The sequence below is a fragment of the Suricata suricatta genome, chromosome 3 (assembly GCF_006229205.1).
Source record: "Suricata suricatta isolate VVHF042 chromosome 3, meerkat_22Aug2017_6uvM2_HiC, whole genome shotgun sequence".
NCBI lineage: Eukaryota > Metazoa > Chordata > Mammalia > Carnivora > Herpestidae > Suricata > Suricata suricatta.
Genome location: NC_043702.1, coordinates 135376663 through 135402423, shown reverse-complemented (window position 1 = coordinate 135402423; position 25761 = coordinate 135376663). Strand labels below are relative to the sequence as shown.

The 25761-nt window shown below is 35.1% G+C and overlaps 1 protein-coding gene across 1 annotated transcript in view; it reads right to left on the bottom strand.

Annotated features, from left to right (window-relative positions):
* The window catches only part of ACBD6 (acyl-CoA binding domain containing 6), a 196599-nt gene that overhangs the window by 85359 nt on the left and 85479 nt on the right, over positions 1–25761 (bottom strand). Inside the window, exons 5-6 of the mRNA XM_029935263.1 lie at positions 19765–19870; positions 5372–5461 (exon numbers count right to left, since the gene is read on the bottom strand). Coding sequence (XP_029791123.1) covers positions 5372–5461; positions 19765–19870 — 196 coding nt within the window. The remainder of the gene's footprint in view (positions 1–5371; positions 5462–19764; positions 19871–25761) is intronic.

The following is a 25761-nucleotide window of genomic DNA, read 5'->3' as shown; positions in this document are numbered from 1 at the left end:
GAGAGAGAGGAGAGAGAGAATCCCAAGTAGGATCTGTGCTGGCAGCACGGAGCCCAACATGGGGCTCAATTCCATGAACCATGAGATCAAGACCTGACCTGAGCCAAATCAAGAGTCAGGTGCTCAACCAACTGAGCCACCAAGGTGCCCCAGGTTTTTTTTTTTTTTTTTAATACATACTACCTATTAAGTGAAAAAATTAATAAAATATATATATGTCAAGCAAGTTTATGGCATAAGGCTCTGATCTAAACTATAACTCAAAGCTAGGGAACTGGTCCAAGAAGAATGTATACATATCTAATGGGGAAAGAGGTTATTTCTTCTGATAAAAAAACAAGGATACCCAAAAAGCTCTGGTAAATGCTCGGTTCTTCCTGGTACTCAGGTTCTATTTTTCTAACATTTTCTTTATAAACCAATGTGACTTTATTCAGTAATTACTGAGCATCTACCTTATGTCAGATATTATTTGAGGCACTAGTGATACAACTAAATTGTGGTACCTATATATGATAGTGTTGAGAATACAGACATGTAATCAGCCAATTATAATACAAAGAGATTGTACTGTGGTAACTTTTTGATGAGCTTAAGAACGGGGAGCTACAGGGCCACCTGGGTGACTCAGTCACTTAAGCATCCGACTTTGGCTCAGGTCATGATCTCGCTGTTTCCAAGTTTGAGCCCCATGTCAGGCTTTGTGCTGACAGCTCAGAGCCTGGAGCTTGTTTCAGATTCTGTATCTCCCCCTCTCTCTCTGCCCCTCCCCTGCTTATGCTCTGTCTCTATTTCAAAAATAAACAAAAAAAAAATTTTTTTTTAAAGGAGCTATAAACTATTGGGGATTTCTAACTGGTTGGAGTGAAGGAAGGCTTCCTGGAGGAAGTAATGTATAAACTGAGGCCTGGGAAGGAGAATGAAGAACAAATGAAACAGCATATAAAAAGGCCAAGAGATGAGCAGTATGTCAAGTCCTTCAAAGGAGTGGAGCATAGCCTACTAGGGAAGGTCATAAGAACTGAGAAAATAGTGGAATATAAGATCATGAAGGGTTTTACAGAGCATATTAAACTTAGATTTTATTTTAGGAAAACAAAAGTAAATAAGAAAACACCTACAAATTAGCATTTTAAAAAGGCTGTCCAGATGAAAGGATAAAGGATATCAAGATTAGAAGGAGAAAGATAGTTCAGAGCTGCTGAAATAATTTAAGAAGCCTAAACTAGTGTACCAGAAGTGCTGAAACAGAGAAGTGGGTAGATAGACTTGAACGGGTGTGAAAACTGAGAAGAATCAAGGATGATTCCTGGAAAACTGGGTGGATGATGGTGTCAGTTACGGGGAGGGGTAGTGGCAGTTGTTAAGAGACAGTAGGTTCAGTGTGAGATGCTGGGACCTGGGAATGTTTGATGGATAGCTAAGAAGAGTTCCATGTTTTTGGACCTACTGACTGAGATCTGAGTTGGTGATAAAGATTTCTTCTATTCTCAGTGAAATGAGAGATAATCTGAGAATGAAAAGGACCAGAAGACTTTTCAGGCAAAATTAAAGATGGATACCATGATTCATGATAGTATCAGCATTGCATAATTTTTTTCCCTAGCTTTGCCCAGAGACTAGGTGTATACATGCAAAAGGCAGGTGATTGGATTAATCAGATTTAGGCTTTTTTCAGGTGGCTGTAACAGTGGAAAAACAGGGAATGGAGATGAGGATGAGAATAACAGTATGAGAATGGATAAAATGAACTGAAGTGGAAGAAGGTGGGTTAGCAGAGAAACTAAAGATTTCTTTTAGGTCAAGTAAGAGGTTTAGATGAAATGGAGAGTGTGGTTAGAACTAAAAATTTCAGACTTAATGAAAAGAGCCAGGAGGAGTGCATAAGGCCAAGGGAGTTGGACCAGAATGGATATATATAGCAACAAATGTTATATAAAGAAAAGCATTTTATATATAATACACTAAATTAAAAAGCAAATACCTAGAAGAAAACAAGGATACCCACTTATATTACTTCTATCGACACAGTACTGAAGGTCTGGTTAGCTCAATTAAGCAAAAAAAAAAATAAATAAATAAAAGGAATCCCAAGGTGCCTGGCTGACTCATTCATTATAGTGCAAGACTCTTGATTTTGAGGTCATGAGTTTGAGCCCCACGTTGGGTGTAGAGATTATTTTAAAAAAAGAAAAGAAAAGGAAACTAAATTGTAAAAGAAGAAATAAAAAACCCTAAAGATTCTACAAAAAACTGTAAGGACTAATAAACTAATTCAGCACAATTGCAGGATATACAAAAACCTGCAAAAATCAACTGTGTTTCTGAACATGAACAATGAACACTCCAAAATGGAAATTTAGGAAACAGTTTCATTTACAATAGCATCAAAAAAGAAAAAAATATTTAGGAACAAACTTTATCAAGGAGGTGGAAGAAATATATACTAAAAGCCACAAAACGCTGCCTAAATAATTTCGAGACACCAATAGGGAAACATCTCACAGATTGGAAGACTTAATAGTAAGATGCCAATACTCCCCAAAATGATCTACAGATTCAACGCAATCCCTGTGAAAATCCCAATGACATTTTCTTGCAGAAAAAAAAAAAAATTCATCCCATCAAGCAACCCACAATAGTCAAACAGTCTTGAAAAAAGAAAAACAAGGAGTGCCTACGTGGCTCAGTCAGTTAAGCATCCAACTCGATTTTGGCTCAGGTCATGATCTCATGGTTCAGTTCATGGTATAAGGTTGCACACTGTTAGTGTGAAGTCTTCTTGGGATTCTATATTTCAACCTACCCCTCCCTTGCTCACACATGGGCACATATGCCCTCTAAATAAATAAATTAAAAAAAAAAAAAAAGCTGGAGGTCTCACACTTCCTGATTTCAAATTTTACTACAAAGCTATAGTAATCAAACCACTGTGGTAATGGCATAAAGACAGAAATCTAGACCAAAAGAACAGAACAGAACAGAAAGCCTAAACCATTAAAGATATGATCAAATGACTTCTGACAAGGGTTCCAAGACTATCCTATGGGGAAAAGACATTTCAACAAATGGTGCTGAAAAAACTGACTATTCATATGCAAGAAATGAAACTGGACCCCTACTTTATGCCAGACACAAAAACTAACTCAAAATGGGTCAAAGACCTAAACGTATGAGCTGAAATTATAAAACTCTTGAAGAAATTATAGGGAAAAAGCTTTAAAACATGGAATTTGGCAATGATTTCTTCTATATGATACCAAAAGCACAGGCATTAAAAGAGAAAGTTAGCCTTCATCAAATTTAAAACTGTGTGCATCAAAGCACCCTTAAAAAAAAAGTGAAAGACAATTCACAGAATGGGAGAAAATATTTGTAAATCATTTATCTGACATGGGACTGACATCCGGAATATATAAAGAATTCTTATCACTTAACAATAAAAATACAACCAACTCAATTTAAAAACAGCAAAGCACGTAAACAAAGTGATATACAAACGGCCAATAATCACATGAAAAGACGTTCAACATCACCAGTCATTAGGGAAATGCATATCAAAACCACAATGAGACACCATTTCTCACTCATTACAATGCCTATTATGAAAAATACAAAAAATAACAAGTGTTGCTAAAGATGTGACGAAATTGGAACCCTTGTGCATGGCTGATGGAAACATATAATGGTGCAGCCACTGTGTAAAATGGTAGGGTGAGTCCTTAAAATATTCAATAAAGAATAAAGAATTACCTTATGACCCAGCAAATCCAGTTCTGGGTATATACTCAAGAGATATGAAGGTAAGGACTCAAATTTGCTACCTATGTTTATAGCAATATTAATCGCAATAAAAGAGTAAAGCAACTCAAGTGTCTATAGATGAATATTTGGATAAACAAATATAGAGAGATATATATATAGAAAAGGAAAGGAGAGATATATATACATAGAAAAAGAAAGGAGGTTTTGACACATGCTACCAACATGGACGATCCTTGAAAATATTATGTTAAGTGAAGTAAGTCAGTCACAAAGACAATTATATAATTCCACTTACATAAGGTACTTAGAATAGTCAAATTCATGAAGGAGGTAAGTAGAATGGCGGTTGCCAAGAACTTGGGGAACGGGGAGTTAGTTATGACTTCAGAGTTTCAGCTGAGGAAGAAGATTCTGGAGATGGATGGTGCTGATAGTTGAACAATGTGTACTTAATGCCATAGAACTGCATACTTAAAAATGGTTAAAATGATAAATTTTATGTTATGTACATTTAAAATTAAAAAAAAAAGAAAACAGAAGGATAAATCTTAATGATCTACTTGGCAATGGTTTCCCAAGTATGACACCAAAAGCCCAACCAACAAAAGAAAAAACAGATACACTGAACTAAAACAAGATTAAAAACCTGTGTACCAAATGACACTATCAAAAAAGTGAACAGATAACCCACAGAAATGGAGAAGGTATCTGCAAATCATGTATCCGGCAGTGGTCTACTATCCAGGATATATAAAAAAAACCCTCTTCATCTTTACAAAAAGATAAGCAACTCAATTTTTAAAATGGTGAGAGGCTTGAACAGACATTTTCCCAAAAAAAATACAGAAATTGTTAACAAGTAAATGAAAAGATATCAATATCATTAGTTGTTAAGGAAATGTAAATCAAAATCAAACACGATGAAATATGTGGCTAAGCAGTAGAGAAATCAGAACCCTCCTGGTGGGAATGTAAAATGGTGCAATTCCCGTAGAAAACAGTTTGTATAGGTTCCTGAAAAATATCAGATTAGCATACAACTCTGAAATTCCACTCTTAGGTACAGAATCAAAGAACTGAAAACAAGTGCTCCCAAAAACTCATGCATGAATTGTTCATATCAATTATTCATAATTGCCAAAAAATGTAAATAACCCAACTGTTCATCAGCTGATGAAATGATAAACAAAATGTGGTATGATCCATACAATGTTGTAATATTTAGCCATAAAACATGAAGTAGTTACCTGCTACATAGATAAACCTTGAACACATTATTCTAAGTGAAAGAAGCCAGACACAAAGGCTACATATTTTATGATTTCATTTACATGAAAAATCCAGAATAGGCAAATCCATTGAAACAGAAAGATTAGTTGTTGGCAAGGTCTGTAATGAGGGGGAAACAGGGAGTGGCTGCTTAATAGGTACAAGGTTTCCTTTTGGGGTGATGAAAACGTGAAACAAAAATGTAGTGACAGTCACACAACACTGTTAAGTGTATGAATGCCAATAAATTGTACACTTTAAAGTGTTTAATATGGTGAATTTTATGATGTGTGGATTTTACCTCCATTTTTTTAAGAAGCTCCCTTATCACTCTTACCTGGCAATTAATATCAGCTCTATATTGTAGCAAGACTGTGACTAGTTCTTTATGTCCTCGATCACATGCCCAATGGAGTAGAGTTCTGCCCTAAAAACACAAAAATTGAGATAAATGAATTTCTTAATCCAGCTATGAGGCCACATAAAATGTACTTCTTTTTTGTTTGGTTGAGAATTGTGTTTTTACTTATTTTATCTTACTTGACTATAGTTGACATACAATGTTACATTAGTTTCAGGTTACAACACACTGATTCAACTTCTCTATGATATTATGCTGTGCTCACCACAAGCAAAACTACCATCTGTCACCATGCAATGCTATTACAAGATCACTGCCTATATTCCCTATGCTGTGCCTTTTATTCGTGTGATTTATTTATTCTATAACTGAAACCCTGTATCTCTTCACCCATTTTCCCCATAACCCCATCCCCCTTCCTTTTGACAGCCATCAGTTTTCTTTATTTATAGGTCTGAATCTGCCTTTTGTTTACTCATTTGTTTTGTTTTATATTCCACATGAGTGAAATTGTATGATATTTGTCTTTATTAGTTTGATCTATTTCACTTAGCATAATATCCTCTAGGTCCATCCATATTGCTTTGCCAAATGGCAAGATCTCATCTTTTTTATACAAGAGCATAATACTTGTGTGTGTGTACTTATAGATACACTGCACCTTCTTTATCCACTCATCTATCAATGGACACTTAGGCTGCTTCCGGATCTTGGCTATTGTACATAATTCTGCAATAAACATAGGGGTGCATATACCTTTTCAAATTAGTGTTTTCATTTTCTTTGAGTAAATACCCAATAGGGAAATGACTGGATAATATAGTATTTCTACTTTTAATTTTTTGAGACTCCATACTGTTTTCCACAGTAGCTGCACCAATTTACATTCCACCAACAATGCAGGAAGGTTTCTTTTACTCCATATCCTCAACAACACTTATTTTTTCTTATGTGTTTTTTTTTTAATTTTTTAGCCACTCTGACAGTTGTAAGGTGACATCTCATTGTGATTTTAATTTGAATTTTCCTAATGATTATTGATGCTGACCATCTTTTCATGTATCTATTGGCCATCTATACTATATGTCTTTGGAAAAATGTTTATTTAGGTCCTCTGCCAACTTTTTAATTGGGCTGTTTATTTTTTTGGTGTTCAGGTATATGAGTTCTTTATATATTTTGTATATCAACTCCTCATTGGATATATGACTTAGAAATCTTTTCTCATTCAGTAGGTTGCCTTATTGTTTTGCTTTGCTTTCTATAGCTTTTTGTTTTGCTCTAGTCCCAATAATTTATCTTTGCTTTTGTTTCCCTTGCCTTAGGAGACTTATCTAGAAAAATGTTGCTATGGTTGATGTCAGTGAAATTACTGCCTGTGTTCTCTTCTAAGTTTTTATGATTTCAGATCTCACATTTAGGTCTTTAATTAATTTTGAATTTAATTTTGTGGATGGTGTGAGAAAATGGTAGTTTCATTCTTTTATATGTAGCTGTCTACTTTTCTCAGCACCATTTACTGAATGGATATTGGATAGTTTTGCTATTGGATAGTTTTGTCTTTGTCATAGGTTAATTGACTATATGAGCATGGGTTTATATTTGGGCTCTTTATTCTACTGATCTATGTGTCTATTTTGTACCAATACCACACTGTTTTCAATAATCCACTATGTAGTATATCTTGAAATCTAAAATTATGATATCTGCATTTTTTCTTTCTCATGATTGCTTTGGTTATCTGGATTCTTTTGTGGTTTCATCCAAATTTTAGAATTATTTGTTCTCATTCTGTGAATAATACTGTTGGTATTTTGATAGGGATTGCACTGAATCTGTAGATTGCTTTGGACTGTATGAACATTTTAACAATACTGATTCTTCCAATCCATAAGCAGGAGATATCTTTTCATTTGTGTTGTCTTCAATTTCTTTCATCAATGTTTTAAAGCTTTTAGAGTATAGGTCTTCCTTTGACTTCCTTAGTTAAGTTTATTCCTAGGTATTTTATTATTTTTGGTGTAATTGTAAATAAAATTATTTCTTAATTTCTGTTATTTTGTTACTAGTATAGAGAAATGCTATTGAATTCATTTATCAGTTCTAATGTTTCTTTTTTTTTTTTTTGTGGAGGCTTTAGGGTTTTCTATGTATAGTATCATCTGCAAATAGTGACAGTTTAACTTCTTCCTTACCAATATGGATGCCTTTTATTTCTTTTTCTTGTCTGATTACTATGGATAAGACTTCCAGTACTATGTTGAATAAAGTGGTGAGAGTGGACATCCTTGTCTTGTTCCTAACCTTAGAGGAAAAACTCTGTTTTTCACCACCGAATATGATGTTAGCTGTTCAGTTTTTCATATATGCTTTTTTATTATGTTGAGGTATTTCCCCCCCTAAACTCATTTTGTTGAGGATTTTTACATCTGTGTTCATGAATATTGACCTATAGTTTTCTTTGTTGGTGGTGTCTCTAATTTTGGTGTCAGGATAACACTGGCCTTGTAGAATGTTTTTAAAGCTTTCCTTCCTTTTCTATTTATTGGAATAGTTTAAGGACAATAGGAATGAACTCTTCTTTAAATGTTTGATAGAGTTCACCTGTGGACCTATCTGGTCCTGCACTTTATTTTTTTCATAGTTTTTTGATCACCAATTCAATTTTGTTACTAGAGTTTCAGATTTTCTATTTCTTCCTGATTTAATTTTAGAAGAGTGTATGCTTTTTATAGGAATTTATCCACCTTCTCTAGGTTGGCCAATTTGTTGGCATGTAATTTTTCATAGCAGTCTCTTAAAATCCTTTGTATTTTTGTGGTGTCAATTGTTACTTTTATTTCTTGCCTTATTTTTGGAGGGGTTTATTTACTTATTTTTTTCCCTTTTTTTGTCTTTAGGTCAACAGATCATTTCTTTTGGCTCTGCTCTTTATTATTTCCTTTCTTCTATTCATCTTGGGCTTAGTTTGTTCTTCTTTTTCTAGTTCTTTTAGGTGTATAGTTAGGCTGTTTAGTTGAGTGTTTTCTTGTTTCTTGAGTCAGGGCTTTATTGCCCTTATGTCTTTCTTAGAACTGCTCCTGCTGCATCCAAAAGATGTGGGACATTTGTGTTTTCATTTTCATTGGTCTCCATGTATTTTTTAAATTTCTTCTTTGACTTCGTTAACACTTTGCCTGTTTAGTATTATGTTGTTTAGACTCCGTGTGTTTGTGATTTTTCTAGTTTTTTTCTTGTAATTGATGTCTAGTTTTATACTATTGTGATCAGAAAAGTGTTCTTAAATTAATCGAGACTTGCTTTGTGGCTTAACACGGGATCTATTTTGGAGAGTGTGCCATGTGCACTTGAAGAGAATGTGCATTCTGTTGGTTTTGGATGGAATGTTCTGTATATATATCTATTATAGCCATCTGGTATAATGTGTCATTCAAAGATACTGCTTCTTTATTGATTTTCTGCCTAAAGCTATCCATTGATGTAAGTGGGGTGTTAAGTTTCCTACTATTACTGTCTTACCATAAATTATCCTTCTCTTTTTTCTTTAATTTACTCAATTTATTTTTATTTACCTGTGAATGTTTTCTTATAGGCTTACACAAAACCCAAAGAGGCAGGAAAGAAGAAAATTTTTAAATGTGGGTGCAAATTATTCACAATTTGTTATAGTAAACTATTTTGTTCAGAGCCCACTAAGAATTTTGTTTAATGAAGACAGTTCTAAAAACCAAGTAAAAAATGTATTGTTGAGTAAAGAGTCTTCTATGTTAAAATGTCTGTAGCTCTTAATGTGTATTGACCTGCTGTTACTAAGGCACGAATTCCAAAACCTTTAATATGGACAATCAGATATTCTAATAGGACCCTTGAGGGAAAATACCAATGTATAAAGTTCTCTATAGTTCTATTTAACTGTTTCATAGCTTTTTCATTAAAAGAATCAGAATTTCAAAGTCTCTATCTTCATTCTAATTTTAAGTGTACGTTTCATGGCTATGAAGTTAAACTATTAACAAGTTAAAATGTTGTGTGATATACTTACACAGAGCACCAACCAAAATACCTAACAGTTAAGAAAACATAATAATAATATATCTAGTACTTTTACCTCAAACTGTACAGATAATTTCTACTTCTCAATCAAGTTCCTGAGTTCTCCTTAAGTTTAACCCAATAGGGTTATATCGACTAATGCTAATATATAAATCTTTAGCTGTTGCAATGGGAAAGCAGACAAGCAACACATTTTACTGTTAATGGGAGATATATTTTAAATTTCCCATATGTGGTGCCAAAAATTTACTTTAGGGGAAACACCTATGACTGGACCTCAGTAGTGATTTTCACTTTAGATATATTTTCCAGACGGTAGCACTAGTAGTATAGCAATGTTTTAAGAGGATGATGTGCTCTCAGACATTTATACTATGCTTTTTAATATGTTTTTTGACCTGTAATGTAATTAATTTTTGTAACACATTATTTTAATGGTACACTAATTAACCTTGAATTAGAATGAATTCCCTGACAATGGCTTTCTGTAGAAGTGCTGAAGATATCTACATTAAGACGACCTAATGATTAATCTTTTTATGCAGTATTAAGAAGCTCAAAACAAGGGCAAGATTAAACCTACTTGTAAATAAGCAAAGATAAAATAAATCAAGCTTTGGAATTTTTGCTTTCAAAATGTTCTATACTTAAAAGAACAAAGGCCAGCACAACCAGGAGACTGAATGCAATAACTCTCTACTTCAAATTACAAAGGTCCCATAAACATGCTCTAATTTAAGATTATTAATCTAAGTAATAACATAACAGTAATTTGCAGAGATGCCAACCTCATAACCATTCAAGACAAAATCAGGAAGTAAACGCCTATAGTTTCTTTTCTTTCTCCTTGTTAACCACAAACATATCTGGACCAATACAATGCAATAATTAAATTATTTTAGATACAGGATTTATAAGCTCTCCAAGGAAAAATCATGAATTAAAAGCACATAAAACTTACAGTTGCTTAAAGACTATCCAAATTCATAAAGTAGCTTATGTATTTTTTAAATAATTGCTTTACCTTCTATAAATGGCATAATCTCCTACACATTTTCAAGTTAAATGTATTTTTACTGCTACCACAAAAGGTGACAATCTTTGTTTCTAGTTTTAACGACTTTCCAGAAAGATATCCTACAAGTATTTAGGAGATTAGAGGGGAAAGCCATTATTAAAAAGAATCTGTGGCCACAAAAAGACTAACATGCACTGTTTGGAGAGCTCTGGATTAATTCTGGAATTCAAATACAGTAACACACCGGGGGTAAAAAAGAAAGAGTTCTCATCTGTTAACCAAGGGTGCAGATACTGTCCTACCTCAGACAGATGAATGACTCTTAAGTGCTTGGAAAGTGCAAGGTGGCAGCTAACCTATTAAGTGGTATTACTTTCATACCTTCTGGAAAATACAGAGCAGGTCTTAATATTTTAAATGCTTCTTTGATATCCTTGGTTACTTGTCCTTATAAACTGTAGAATTTTTTAAAACTAGATTTTCTCCTGATACCACATATTAAATGAAGAGAATGTATTATAAAATGAGTCTTGATGTTCTTACAGTATTTTGAGAACAGACACAAAACATACACCATACAAAGACAAAAACCTGGCAAAGTTGGTATGTTTAAATTGGAAAGAGTTGTCATCTTGCCATTCTGTGCAAAAGAAATACTGTAAACAAATCAATTTGAATTTCACTCTGTAAAAGAAGTGTTTAAGTTGACAATCGTAGTAGAGACTGACCTCAGCTACCAACAGCCTTTCATGTCTCTGTCTCCTCCATCCTATCCTTATCTTCTACCTTTTGGGGATGCTGTAGCCAGCAATTCCCTCACCTGCAAGCACCAGAAACTACAAAATGCCTCAAACACCTCCCTCTCAATAATTAACTGACAATGTGCCTTCAAAAACTTGCATACAGGATTAGGACCGGAGGCAGTTTAAGGTCTCCGAATATACCTAGCATGGAAGCCCGTGGCTCCCTGTAGGATAATTTATTTACCAGCATTAAGAACACCACCACTCATCAGTATATGTGATACATATTTAAAATGAGCAACTACATGATCTCTTTCACGGGCTAAGCTCTAAGGTAATGAGAAATGGTGTTGCTGAGTTATCAGGGAATTGAGAAGGATTTTAAATACACTTTTTAAAAAACATCTTTTCACAAGGAGTTACTAAGCCATACTGGCAGTGACTTAAGAGTGAAGAAATAAGTAAAGGAGGTATTACTTTATCCTGTATAAAATAAGTAATAACAGCAGTAACAAGTTGTCATCAAAACATCCCCCGTGTCCATCACAAGACAATGGATAAGTAATGATACATTATTTCGAGGGCATATTATTCAGCAATATAAAAAAAAAGGAAGAATTGATTTACACAACAAAATGGATGAATCTCAGAAACATCACACTAAATGGGAGAAAACTTACACCGAAAGTATTATGATTCCATTTATATAAAGTTATAGAACACATAAAATCAATCTATGGTAGAAAAAGTGTTAGAACAGTGGTGACTTTTGTGGAATTAGAAGAACAGATCAGCTGGGAAGGGGCATGAGGGAACTTTCTGGGGGTGACAGTAATGTCCTATATCCTGACAGGAACTTCAGTGGCATATGCATTTATCAAAATTAAATTGAATGTGCAGTTAAGATTTGTGCATTTCACTGTATGTAAATGCTATCCTAAAAATCAAACTAACACTGAATTCCAGTTAATGAAATGATACTGAAGCATTTAGATGGAAGCAAAATACTCTGAAATGCATTAAAAATGAGATAGATAAATTGATGGATAGAAAGATGGGTAGATATCGATAAAGCAAGCATCGTGCTAAGTGAAATGAGCCAGTCATAAAGGACAAATATTTGTGATTCCATTCACATGAGATAGCTAAAGTAGTCAAATTCCCAAAGATACAAAGTAGAAAGGTGATTGGGGAGTGGGGATCAGGGAGAGAATGGGGAATTAGTGTTTAATGAGGAAAGACTGTCAGCTGGGGAAGATGAAAAAGTTCTGGAGATGGATGGTGGTGGCAGTTGTACAACAATGCAAACATAACTTAGTGCCACAAAACTGTACACTTAAAAATGGTCAAGATGGTAAGTTCTATGTTACGTATACTTTACCGCAATAAAAACTAAGTAAAAAGTAAGTTGCCAAAAAGCTCCGAAGATTTAAACTATTTTTACTATTTTTCTGATTTTGTATTAAAACCGAGTTTCTGATGTAAAGTGAGGCTAGATTTTGAAATAGTGCTGCCAGCATTAATGCAAATGAGACTACTGTGACAGTTCAGAACGCATTTCTCATTATTAGTGTGAATGAACAAGTTCCTGCAAATTACTATGTAAACCAAATGTACAACCAACATAGCACATACTCAAATGCAGAGAGTTATTAAAAAGATACATTTTGTCCTTTTCTCTAATCTTAAAGAAAAGCATAAATTTAGCCTCAGTGTATGGACTCTGCTTCTTAAACTTTCTGTTAGGTTAATATTCTCAGTTTTACCAAATTTTTAGCAGTTTCTAGGGCAAGAGCATGTAAGTTATATTGTGATAAGAGCCACAAATTTAAAACACAGCAAGAAGGGAAAGGAATGAAGAGAAAGGTAACTTCCTTCAAAGCATTTGAAAGAATCGATAAAAATGGAGAATGGTATAGAAAAATGTAATTACAAAAACCTTCTTCTGTTATGGGAAATACAATGTCCTAATTATTATGTCAGCTGGAAACACCATGCAATTTTCTCAAATTAAAAATATATGCCTTACTATATTAGTAATTACAACTTGAATGAATAAAAGATATATATACATACCAGGAACTATACTTATCCATAATAAATTAACTTCATTATAAAATATGATTATTTCATTTAAAAGCATTTTACATATATGTTCATGTCCCATGATAGTTATAGATCTAAATACATACACACATATATATTTCCAGCAATATATGACTGTTTATTTCACTATGTAGAAATGCATATCATTTATGACTATAAGTTAAATTTCTATGACTATGACTTATCATTTTATGACAATTAAATTTCTTTATGTGCTTATAGCAAATTTTAAGTATAATAAATGTAATTTTTAGTCATCTAAGGGCAAGAATGAAATTGGGTTGAAGTTGCTGGATGAACATTTTAAATCAAGTCATATACCACCCCAAAGAATCCTAGGCAATCAGTAATGAAATCTCTCAAGCTCAAATATCAAATAGATAGACACAAAGAACTGGATGTCCTTTCAAAACTGTAATTGTCACCCAACTTATTATAGCAGGGAAATGTCTTTCTTTTTAAATAAAGGGGTAAAAGTATTTTGCTAGCAATTTATTTCTGACATTTCATACTTTTAGCCCATCATCAAGGCTTAACAAGTTGTTGTTTTATTTGTTAGAGCCTTAAAAGTCATGAAGCAATACCATTTATTTTATTTAGGATGTTAAGTTTGATTCTAATTTTAAGCTCTCATTTCCCTCATGTTCCTAAATTAATTCATACCAATCCCTGATTAATAATAAAAGGCTTGCCATCAGTATTCAAGGCCCAGCCTGAGATGTCATGGCTGAGAGGGCAGAAATCTGCTTGGAGCAATGAGAGAACCCAACTGAATTCTTGGCGTCTCAGTCTATGAATGTGTAAGCACTTCATCTGCTCATGGAAACACAATGTTCTGGCAGGCTGGGGGTGAAGGTGGCTGCATGGGTAGCGAACTGGAAGACCTGGGACGCCATACTACATCAATGTAACTGAACTGTCAGTGTAAACTATTTGTGTTCTAGACATTTTATTCCTATGACTGCTGTCCAGTGATCTTTGCAAAGGTCATGTGTAGAGTTGCCTTTTAGTAGTATTTTGTAAAAGAAAGTATTGCAAATCATAGCATAACACTAGCAGGGTCAACTGGAAATTGTGTATCCTTCTTAAATCCAGTGGCAAAAAAACACTCTCTCAGACCCCCATTTCCACTCAACACTTACACGTATGTGACAGCTCTGACTTCATCCCTGTCTGTAAAATGAGGAGAGCATCTATTTACAGGATTGTTGGGAAAATGAGTCAAAATACTCTGTAAACTAAAACACACACCATATGAAGTTTATTATTTGAAAGATGGAAAGTTCTCATAGGAAACATCTAGTACATGCATGATGCATTCCAGGGAAAAAGTGACCTTGAAAAGTTAAGTGGGCTTCGAGTTTCCAGTTCCATATATAAGGGGATTGGAAGTTGACACTCCATCCTAACAACAAGCAAAATGCTGAAAAGATTGAAATGTCAACTATTCTTGGATCCGTAAGAGAGGGGAGGATGCAGGGCAAACCACTGCCCCCAAGAGTAGAGAGACAGGTGACTGGACTTCCTAGAGTCGAGCTTCACAAGGGAAACCACCCCAGGAACCAGAGCCAGGCCGCAAAACTGGACTATGATGACAAACTGCTGAAGCCTCGGTGCAGACAACACAGAGTTAAAAACTCCAGGGGCATCTACTCATTATGGGGAAGGTACAGAACATTGTGAGATTTACCTCCAGGAGCTTTGAGGTTCCCAAAGTAACTTTCAGACAAAAATGCCCTCCGACTTCTGGAGGGGGAAATGAACCCTTCTAAAATACGCCTCAGTACTCTGTTCTTAATGAGGCCTGTTCTTTGGGGATAACTAGTTACCCAGAGCCTAACCTGCTGGGCCCTAAATCCAGTCCACTCTAAACATCCAACTCCACCTAAGCAGGGAGGAGAAAAACACAGAAACACTTGTGAGATTCACAGTCCAGAGGCATAGACTCAATAAAGACTGAGACCTAGTCAAAGGACTAGAGAGCCCTTCCCCTCCCCCACGCCTCTCCAGCACATTACTGAAGGACTATTTAAAGCAGTTCCCTTTATCTGGTATATGATGTGTAGCTATCAGTAAAAATTACATAGCATACCAAAGGGCAAAAAGCACAATTTGAAGAGAGTAGTTATTGGAACCAAACATGGTAAGGATATTGAAATTATCAGGCTAAGAATTTAAAACAACCATGATTAATATGCTAAAGACTCTAATAAATAAAACGGACAGTAACAAGAACAGATGCACAATGTAAGTAGAGAGATAGAAATCCTAAGGAAGAACCAAAAAAAAAAAAAAATGCTAGAGACCAAAAAAAACCCACCAGAAATAAAGAATGCCTTGGTGGGCTTAATAGTGGCCTGGATACAGCTAAGCAAAGAATCTCTGAGCTAGAGGATATATCCAATAGAATCCTCAAAAACTAAAAAGCAAAGAGAACAAAAACTAATCAGAATATCCAAGTACTGTGCAAAAATTACAAGAAGTGTAACATATGCATAATGGGGACACCAGAAGGAGAAGAAACAAAAGAAGGTACAGAAGAATGTAAAACAATGACTGGATTTCTCCCAAATGAATGCTGAACACCAGGCCACAGATCCAGGAAGGCCAGAGAACACCAGGCAAGATAAATGCCAGGGGTGCCTGGGTGGCTCAGTCAGTTAAGTATCTGACTTCGGCTCAGGTCATGATCTCATGGTTCACAGGTTCAAGCCCCGTGATGGGTTCAGTGCTGATGTTGAGGAGCCTCCCTGGGGTTCTCACTCTCTGCCCAGCACTCCCCTGCTCTTACTTTCTCTCATAATAAATTAAACTAAAAAAAAAAAAAAAATATATATATATATATGCCAAAAAACCCCTACACCTAGGCACATTATTTTCAAATGATAAAAAGTCAAAGACAAAGAAAAATCCTAAAAGAGGAAAAAAATCAGACTGTTTCACATCAGTGAAAAATAAGAAAATGAAAGTTTTTATTTTGCCTTCTTATAAACAAAGATAAGAATTCCATCTGATTCCTCCTCAGAAACCATGCAAACAATAAGAGAGTGGAGTGAAATATTTAGTGTTTTGAAAAAAGCTCCACCACCCTAGAGTTATGTATCCTGAGAAATTCTCCTTCAAAAATGAAGGAAAAATAAAGACTTTCTCAGGCAAACAAAAATGAAGGGAATTTGTTGTCAGTAGACTTTGGAAAAAATGTTAAAAGAAGTTCTTTGGAGAGAAGGAAAATAATATAAATCAGAAACTTGAATCTACATAAAGAAAACAAGAAGAGAGAAGAAGGAATGAGTGAAGGCAAAATAAAAACTTTCGTTTTTCTTATTTTTCACTGATGTGAAAGGTAACAGTCTATTCCGTGTGTGTCAGATATTGTTTAAGGACTTCACACACATTAACATTATCCTCAAAACAACGCTGACCCAGGTACCACCATAATCCGCATTTCACACATTAGGAAACTGGGACACAGAATAAACGTGACAAAAGTCACATGCCTAGGAAATGACAGTGCGAAGACCTGAACCCATGTAGTCTAGCTCACCACAATTATACTGCTTCTAATCATTCATTAGTTCATCAAATATTTACTAAGCATGTGGAATATGCCAAAAACTTAGATAAAACATTTTCAACAAGATCTCAAAATGTTTACCTTTCTCAGGAAGCTACTGAAAGAAGTGCACCATCAAAACTGCGAAACAAATAAAAAAGGAAGCTACTGTAGGAGACACTTCATCCAAACAAGGAAGTAAACAATAAAAGATAAAGACCCGAGATCCAGAAAGCAGAAGAATCCAGGAGAGACGGGAAGAAAACTCCCAGGACAGAGCTAAAGCATCATCCCAGGATGACAGATTAGAGAAGAAGAGAGGAGAGTTCCAAAAGGGATATCACTAAAACAATATGGGACTGATTCCGCACATCTGCAGAGAAGACCTCTTTTGGGCAATTTGAGTAAAGAACTGATGACAGAAACACAGAAGATACAACACATAAAAACCAAAAAAGAAGCAACTATTAGCCTTAAAAAACCAGAATGCTGTGCCATGGTATATATATTGCATTATTCATAATTACATAATTATTCATTTCCTTCCCACCACTGCATTGCTTCCAAGTAATCAGAATGGGCTTCCTACCATACAGACTTGGGGTTCGGCCTTGTGACTTTTTTGGGTGAAGGAATATGAATAGATGTGACACATACTACATCCAAGCAGAAGTTTTAAATGAATGTGTGGGGTCTGATTCTGTCTGCCTTTAGTTCTGCCCCAGAGAGTACCTACCCACTGAGGCGGGATCTCAGTACGACAATGAGAAGACACATGAAACTGAGATGAACTGAACCCAGACAAGGCTAGCAAACCCAGTAGAGCCTTGACTGATCCAAAACTTTTGAAATATGAGCAAGAAATACATGTAGTTATTAGCCGCTGAAATCTGGCTAACTGCAAAAGCTGACTAATACATGCAGCACCACCTATGGCTCAGCAACGAACATAATTTAGCTAGTAATAATGACATAATTACTTTACAGCTATATACAATTATAAAATAATATTTTAACATTGATTCCGTAGAGATGCAATCAGAAAGCTGAAACGAAAAGTTGTGATACAACTGTTAGGAGGGTGGGGAGACCAGGAGTGGGGAATATGAATAAAACAGCTAAATCCTAATATAACACAGAGGAAAATCAATAATGTCAAAAGACAGAAGTATATTATTTAGAATTATGCAGGTAAATTGCATAAGAAACAACTAAAAGAACTGAGAGTTTTTGCCTCAAGGGAGCTAGAATCAATGTGAGAAGGGTACAAGTAAAGGAATACTTTTTGTTATAAAACTTATAGTACTGATTTTCCTTGAACTACCTACATGTATTAATTTTATATAAATATTAACTCACAAGTACAAAAATAAAAAACAATAAAATCAAGGGAAGCAGTCACACCTGATTTAGTGAAAAAAAGTATTCTAATCCAGAAAGGCAAAACAACAACAACAACAACAACAACAACAACAACAACAAACCGCTAGTGGAATCGCAAGACCTGGTTCCAAGGGCACTTGGGTGGCTCGGCTGGTTAAGTTTCCAACTCTTAATGTCAGCTCCGGTGATGATGTCATGGTCAGTGGGATTAAGTCCCATGTCGGGCTCTGTGCAGACAGTACAGGGCCTGCTTGTGATTCTCCCTCTCCCTCTCTGTCCCTCCCCTGCTCATACACGCATGGATGTGTGGTCTCTCTCTCACAAAAATAGACATTAAAAAACAAAAAGCCTAAAAAAAAAAAAGACCTGATTTTAGTATTTCACAATCTAGCTTTTACTTTTCTCCACCCACATCTCTCTTAGCTGTTTGTTTCATTACTTAGGGAAGAACACACACTATTACTGGGCCCCCTTTACTTCAGAATTATAGTCTTATATGTTCAGTTCCAGATGTCATGGACAGTATGTATTACAGGAAAGACAGCACCTAAAAGTGAGATAAAAATAAGGACTAACCTGCATTAAGAGCTCTCAATTAATACATACATTGATTATTTATGTACTCCTCACATTATCTATGATCACTGCATGGCTTCTTCCAAACAATTACCACCTTTTGGTCATTTCAATCATCTTACACTGCATTACCAAAGAGTAAATAAAATGATTAAAATTGAATTAGTAAATTTTGCTCCCTATTTAACAACTGTAACTCAGGGACAGTTTAAGCTCCATATGTAAAGAGTTTTATTCACAAAACAAATAAATTAAAAAGTCATATATTTTACAAAATAATTAGTACAGACTCCCTATAAGTAGCAGGTCCACATTTAAATGAATGGATTTACCAAAATTGTGACACACAGTATACTAGAAATATATTTACAGAGCAAAGGATGACATACTTGTTTAAAATACAGTGATAGAGGGGGTGCCTGGGTGGCTCAGTCGGTTAAATGTCTGACTTTGGCTCAGGTCATGATCTCATGGTTCATGACCTGGATCCCTGCACGGGACTCTGTGCTGACAGCTCGGAGCCTACAGCAACCTTCAGATTCTGTGTCTCCCTCTCAGCCCCTCCTACCTCTTAAAATAAATAAACATTAAAAAATTCTTTAAATAAAAAAATAAAGTACAATGACAGGTGTGAAAACTATTTATAAATATTTTTATATAACCTATACATTTCACTTATTGGGTTAACAGTCTCTCCCTTTCTTGTGAAGATTGACTGCAGCAAGCTTCAGCTAGTAACTTATACAACATCAGCAGAAATATGATGGACACATATACAGAAAGCATCTTAACTGGGTGAACCTATCTCATATAGGCATTCTGATACAATCTTAATCATACTGTATTTTGAGTTGTAGTTCATAAGCCATTTTGAAAAACCATTGGTACAGAAACAACAAAGCTTTAAAAAATAATTAACAAGGCATATTTTCCATACCTCTTCATCTTTCATATTCACATCCGTATTTTTCGATTTGATGACTTTGGTTATATGGTCAATGTTGTTTTCTCTGCAGTAATCAAATATGTTTTTGTCTTCTTCCCTAATAAGAGTAAAAATAAAAAATGTTTTACTAGTTAATTCATAAAAGTTACGTAGTTTTAACATAACCTGTTTACTGCTGACAGACATCAATGGAATTTGCTTTCATGAAGAATTTTACATGAATAATAATGGATTTTCCATAAGACTTAATATATCCCATCTCTAAGGTTATTAGCAACTATAATCACAGGGAAAACTTCCTCTCCTTCAACAAGTAACACTAATACACTGATATAACACATAATAGAGTTTCTCCGCCCTCCTCCTCTCCCAAGTTCCTTTTACACACTGACGGGCACAAATTTCCTGACTCAGAATTTTTAGTAGTAGCACAGCAGTAACAAGGTTATTTACTATTGTCTATACAGAGGTATCAAAAGATCAGGACACAGCTCATTACTTTTCTTACAGGGTAAGAAAATAAGCTGATTGCTGCTACTCAAGTTCATACACACACACACACACACACACACACACACACACACAATTTTCTTAAAGGAAAGACAGAAAGCAATTTTTTTTAAAGGAGGAGATGATTAACACATCACAAAATTCAGAATCTTTTATGAGATATTAGAAACAAAGACAAGAACAAAAACCAAGAAGCACCAATGCTATTCTAAGTATACTGGTCGACTAAATTCTTTCACTCTTATCCAACAGCTTCACACAAAAAAGAAACAGGTAAGGAAAGATTATATGACCTGCCAAAAGGCATCACATTTACTGAAGGCAGAACATGAGCCAGAACTCATGTAGATCGACTGGTTTTGTATATGGTACGTTTTTCTATTGTATCAAGCTACATCTGGACTAGTCAGCTAGTCCATTCTACAACCTAATGTAGAAGTTAACATGAGATCCAGGAGTTCTCTAAAATAGTACACAGAATTGTGTAAATGTGTGTGCATTTTTCTGAGTGTGCTGTGGGTATGTGGGGGGAAAGTGTAGCATCAATGAGTCTTAAAAAATGAGTAATTCCCAAAAGGACCAGTAATTTGGAATATTATCAGTGAAACTGTTCCATATGTGGGCTACACATTCTGGACAGTCATAAAAGAATGCAAGATGAGTTCCAAAAATTATACTAGTATGTTTTACAACCTGCAGGGCCATAGCTTCTATTCACCACTAATGCAAGCACTTGGCCATAGGAGTTCTCCTATCTTAAAAGCCAATTTAAATACTTTATATCCTATAAAAAGCTATTTTCATTCAGAGGTAATTAACTTAAAACACACTACTTTAGCATTAACTAAGCTTTCCTTACGCATGTGATGTATTTAACTGGGTACCTACTACATGCAAAGGCACTGAACAAGATTCTGTTAATAACAGATAAACAAGAAACTTTACATTCGATACAGTTAGGATGATAAAATTTATATACCATTAACATAAAGTAAAAATGGATCTTTAAAAAGATTTATATGAGTGCACAGGGGAAACAGCCTTCTTTAAGCTGAAGAAAAAGAGGTAGATTTCCAGGAATAAAAGGAATATATGATCTCTCAAAAAAAGTCCATTTTACAGAAGAGAAAATGCTTTTCCAGATCACTTTTTCTGAAAGAAAATTAGGTAAGTCTGAGGCTAAACCCTAGAAAGGAGAAGTATGATTTTCAAAATTAAGGCTGCATATAATACTACTTTAGCTATATTTATCACAAAAAAACTGTTTCTATGAAGAAGCATATTAAGAATTCTGACTCGAAAATAAGAGGGACCTTTTTTCCTCCAACCCAAGAAGAGAGAGCCTTCTAATTCAAGAGGTACCAACTTTAACTGAGAGAAAGGACTGTATCATTTTAAATCATAACAAAAACTACAATATTCCCTAGTTGTTTTGAACTTGAAAATAATGGACAGTTGGGGGTGGGGCACAGAAAGGAAAGTAAGGAAGATCCCTGAGGTGTTAGGTTACCTGTACCCAGTAATACATAAGGGTTATTCATAGATGAGATGACTTTCTTAATCTACAAGGCCTCTCTTCTTGAATCCCAAATGTGTGTGTATACTTAGGTCATAAGCAGTAAAAGAGTAAATATAGGACAAACTTATTTAAATTTTTATTTTACTTATTTTATATTTTGAATGTTTATTATATGTATCACTTACATAAATTATTTCGTTTTGATATGTGAATGTTTTGGAGGGCAGGAGCATTTATTTTTTTTCATCTGAATACCAGTTGACCATCTGTTACTACCGCTGAGTATGTCAGGCACATAGAGGACTTAAAAAATACTTATGGGTAGAATACACAATGTAAATTAAATATGAATAAGAAATTCAGTAAAGTCACCACAAATGTACCACCAAGTTAAGTGACTAGGATACAAAAGAAAACTAAGTGATAGTCTTGGGCTTAGTTGCTAATACAGTTCATCCTGCTCCAAGTTTTGACTACATTCACTGCCAGCAACCAAGCTGTCTTTATGCAATGTCACCACCTAGTGTCCCAAATGAAGAAACATCTGGAGCAACATCGTTCCACATGCCCCCAATAAGATTATGTGCAGTTCACAAATCAAATTCTCTTTTCCCCTCTACATTTCCCTGTTAATAAAGTATTCCATAGGGGATCTTTTCCTCTATAAATACTCTTTACCTTAAATAAAACATGCGCACATAAACTCAAAGATTACCAAATAGAGTAGAGCCTAAACAAATGTCAGTGCTCTTCCACATCTTCTCACTCTATCTTCCTTTCTCTTAAGGTTTTTGGCCAGCTATCTTCTCTCTTTGCTGAATGAGTGCTCAAATGAGCATATCCATTCTTTATGGATAAGCATGAGTTATAACCAAGATGCTATCCTCAAGGATATCCCAATAGCCATAGCAAAAGACAGAATGTCTTTCTCTACTCCAAATTTCCTGAAATTGACAGAATATACAATTGCATATCTGAAGGGAAAAAAAGAATTTTCTTCAAAATTCTTTTGAAATATGAGAATACACCCTTATGGAAGAGAGGAATGGCGTTTAAGTATGGCAGTCTTTCATCAGTCATAGGAAAAACATATCTTTGCACACTCATAGAAATATTATCTGTACCACTTTCTACAAAGATTGCGTTTTCCTAGCAAAAGAATATTCCAGGGGTGCCTACATGGCTCATTCAGTTAAGTATCCAACTCTTGATTTTGGCTCAGGTCATGATCTCACAGTTTGTGAGATTGAGCCTCCCATTGGGCTCTGCACTGACAGCATGGAGTCTGCTTAGGATTCTCTCTCTCTCCTCTCTCTGCCCCTTCCCCACTCCTGCACATGCAGGAAATAAACACTTAAAGAATATTTCAAACAGGTTTCATAACAACCCACCTAAAGTCCATTCACCTATCCTGTAGAATTAAAAAACCACATTTATGTGGGGCAGCTGGGTGACTCAGTCAGTTAAGCATCCAACTTCAGCTCAAGTCATGATCTCATGGCCCATGAGTCTGAGCCCTACATTGGGCTCTGTTGACAGCTCAGAGCCTGCAGCCAGCTTTGAATTCTGTGTCTCCTTCTTTCTCTGCCCCTTCCTTGTTCATGCTCTGTCTCTCTCTCAAAAATAAATAAAGATTTAAAAATTAAAAAACACATTTATGGGACTAGCTCAGATATCTATTTCATTGATATATTCAATAAATATTCAATTCAATTTATATATTAAGCAACTCACAATCAGAGAAAAAGCAGTACACCAGTAAATAGACAATGAAACATTATTTAGTGAATGAATAAAAACACAGAATAAGCCAATACCTACACAAACATAAATAAACAAATGTCACTAACTCCTCTACCTAAGGACAGGGGACCTGCATGCTCTGTGGAGGCCCACGAAGACCTTTAAAGGGATGTGTAGGTACTGGCTTATTCCTTAACTGCTCTAACTGAAGAGACTCCAATGGTGAATATTTAATCACCATTCTCCTTTTCAATCCCTTTGTTCTGATTACTCCCCTCCTAGTTTATATAAGAAAGGCATACACATCTCTCCTTATTATGGTATAGTTGTAGGAAGTATAACCAAAAGACTTTGCTAAGACTTCGCAATGACTATTAATTAAGTCTGTTACTCTTTTGCTTAGAAATACTCTAACTAATACACTGGGTAATCTTGGGGGGGAAAAAATCAGACCTCAGTTGTATTAACCCAAAATAGAAAAACCTTCCGTGGTACTAACAAAGGGAAAATTCTGGTGAAAAACTGGTGTCGGGAAACATTCTACAGCTCAGGTTAGAGGATGGAAGAGCTGAAATAAACAAAACTAAAAACAGACTTAATGCTGATCTGTCTCATTTTAATAAAAATAATATTCATCTGTTAAACTATTTTTAAAAGTTTCATCCATTTCATTAAGACCCATTTTCCATTAAATTTTACTTATGTTTAATAATTATTTAACAATATTTATGATGTACATTGATCAGCTGCATAGAAATAATTACAATGATGGGGCGCCTGGGTGGCTCAGTCGGGTTAAGTGTCCAACTTCGGCTCAGGTCATGATCTCACAGTTTGTGAGTTCGAGCCCCATGTCAGGCTATCCGCTGTCAGCACAGAACCCCCTCTGAATCCTCTGTCCCCCGCGCTCTCTGCCCCTCTTCTGCTCTCATGCATGTGCTCTCTCTCAAAAATAAAACATTAAAGAAAAAGAAATAATTACAGTGGTAACTCAAATGGGAAAAGATTTAATGCATAGTTTTGGGTCAAAGAAAATTAAATTTAAAAAAGTACAACTTATATATTTTTGTAACAGAATTATGATAGTGCAATAAGATTACACAAAAATATATTACTTTAAAATACCATTGTATGGAAGATTCAGAATTAAAGGAGAAAAAGGAATGACATAAAATTTCTGTTAAAGGCCCTATTCACATATTTTTAAATCAAGATCAGAATTTTAATTAAACTTTTTATTTTGAGGCAATTGAAGATTCACAAGCAACTATAAGAAATAATACAGAGAGATCTTGCATACCATTTTCCTATTTTCTCTCAATGGTAGTATGTTCATGTACTTTAAAAAACAGATTATATAGAGGCATCTGGTGGCTCAGTTGATTGAGCGTCTGACTTCGGCTCAGGTCATGATCTCGAGGTTTATGGGTTCAAGACCCGCACTGGGCTCTGTGCTGACAGGTCAGAGCCTGGAGCCTGCTTCAGTTTCTGTGTCTCCCTCTCTCTAACCCTCAACCATTCATGCTCCGTCTCTCTCTCTCTCTCTCTCAAAAAAAAATAAACATTTTTAAAAAACTTAAAAAAAAAGGTTATAGGGGCACCTGGGTGGCTCACTGATTTCAGCTAGAGTCATGATCTTGCAGTCGTGAGATAGAGCCCTGTGTGTACAGCCTGCTTGGGATTCTCTCTCCCTCTGCCCCTCTACCACTCGTGCTCTTTCTCAAAAATAAATTTTTTTTACTGAATTACCATTATAGTATTTAGATTGATCTAAAAAAGTGATCTATTTACTTTAAAATTTCATTATTTACACAGGGTGCCTATGTGGTTCAGCTGGTTAAGTGTCTGATTCTTAGTTTCAGCTCAGGTCATGATCTCATGGTTGTGAGACAGAGCTTTATGTCAGGCTCCACACTGAGTGTGGAGCCTGCTTAAGATTCTCTCTCTGTCCCTCCCTCACTCTTACAAGCTTGCAGTGTCTTTCAAAATAAAATCTCTTCTTGAAAAATTCATTATTACAAAGTACCAGAAATTATGGCCTTTGTAATAAACTTTTAAATAAGAATTTTAGATATTATCATAAAATTCTGAAGGAGAAGATAGCCTTCCAAAATTCTCTTAGGGACTACAATAGCAAAAAGTTGTTTTAAGTGTCACATTAGTCCTAATAAAGTAGAGGCCTGAAATAAGGAGTGGGCTAATCAACTAAGGATGAT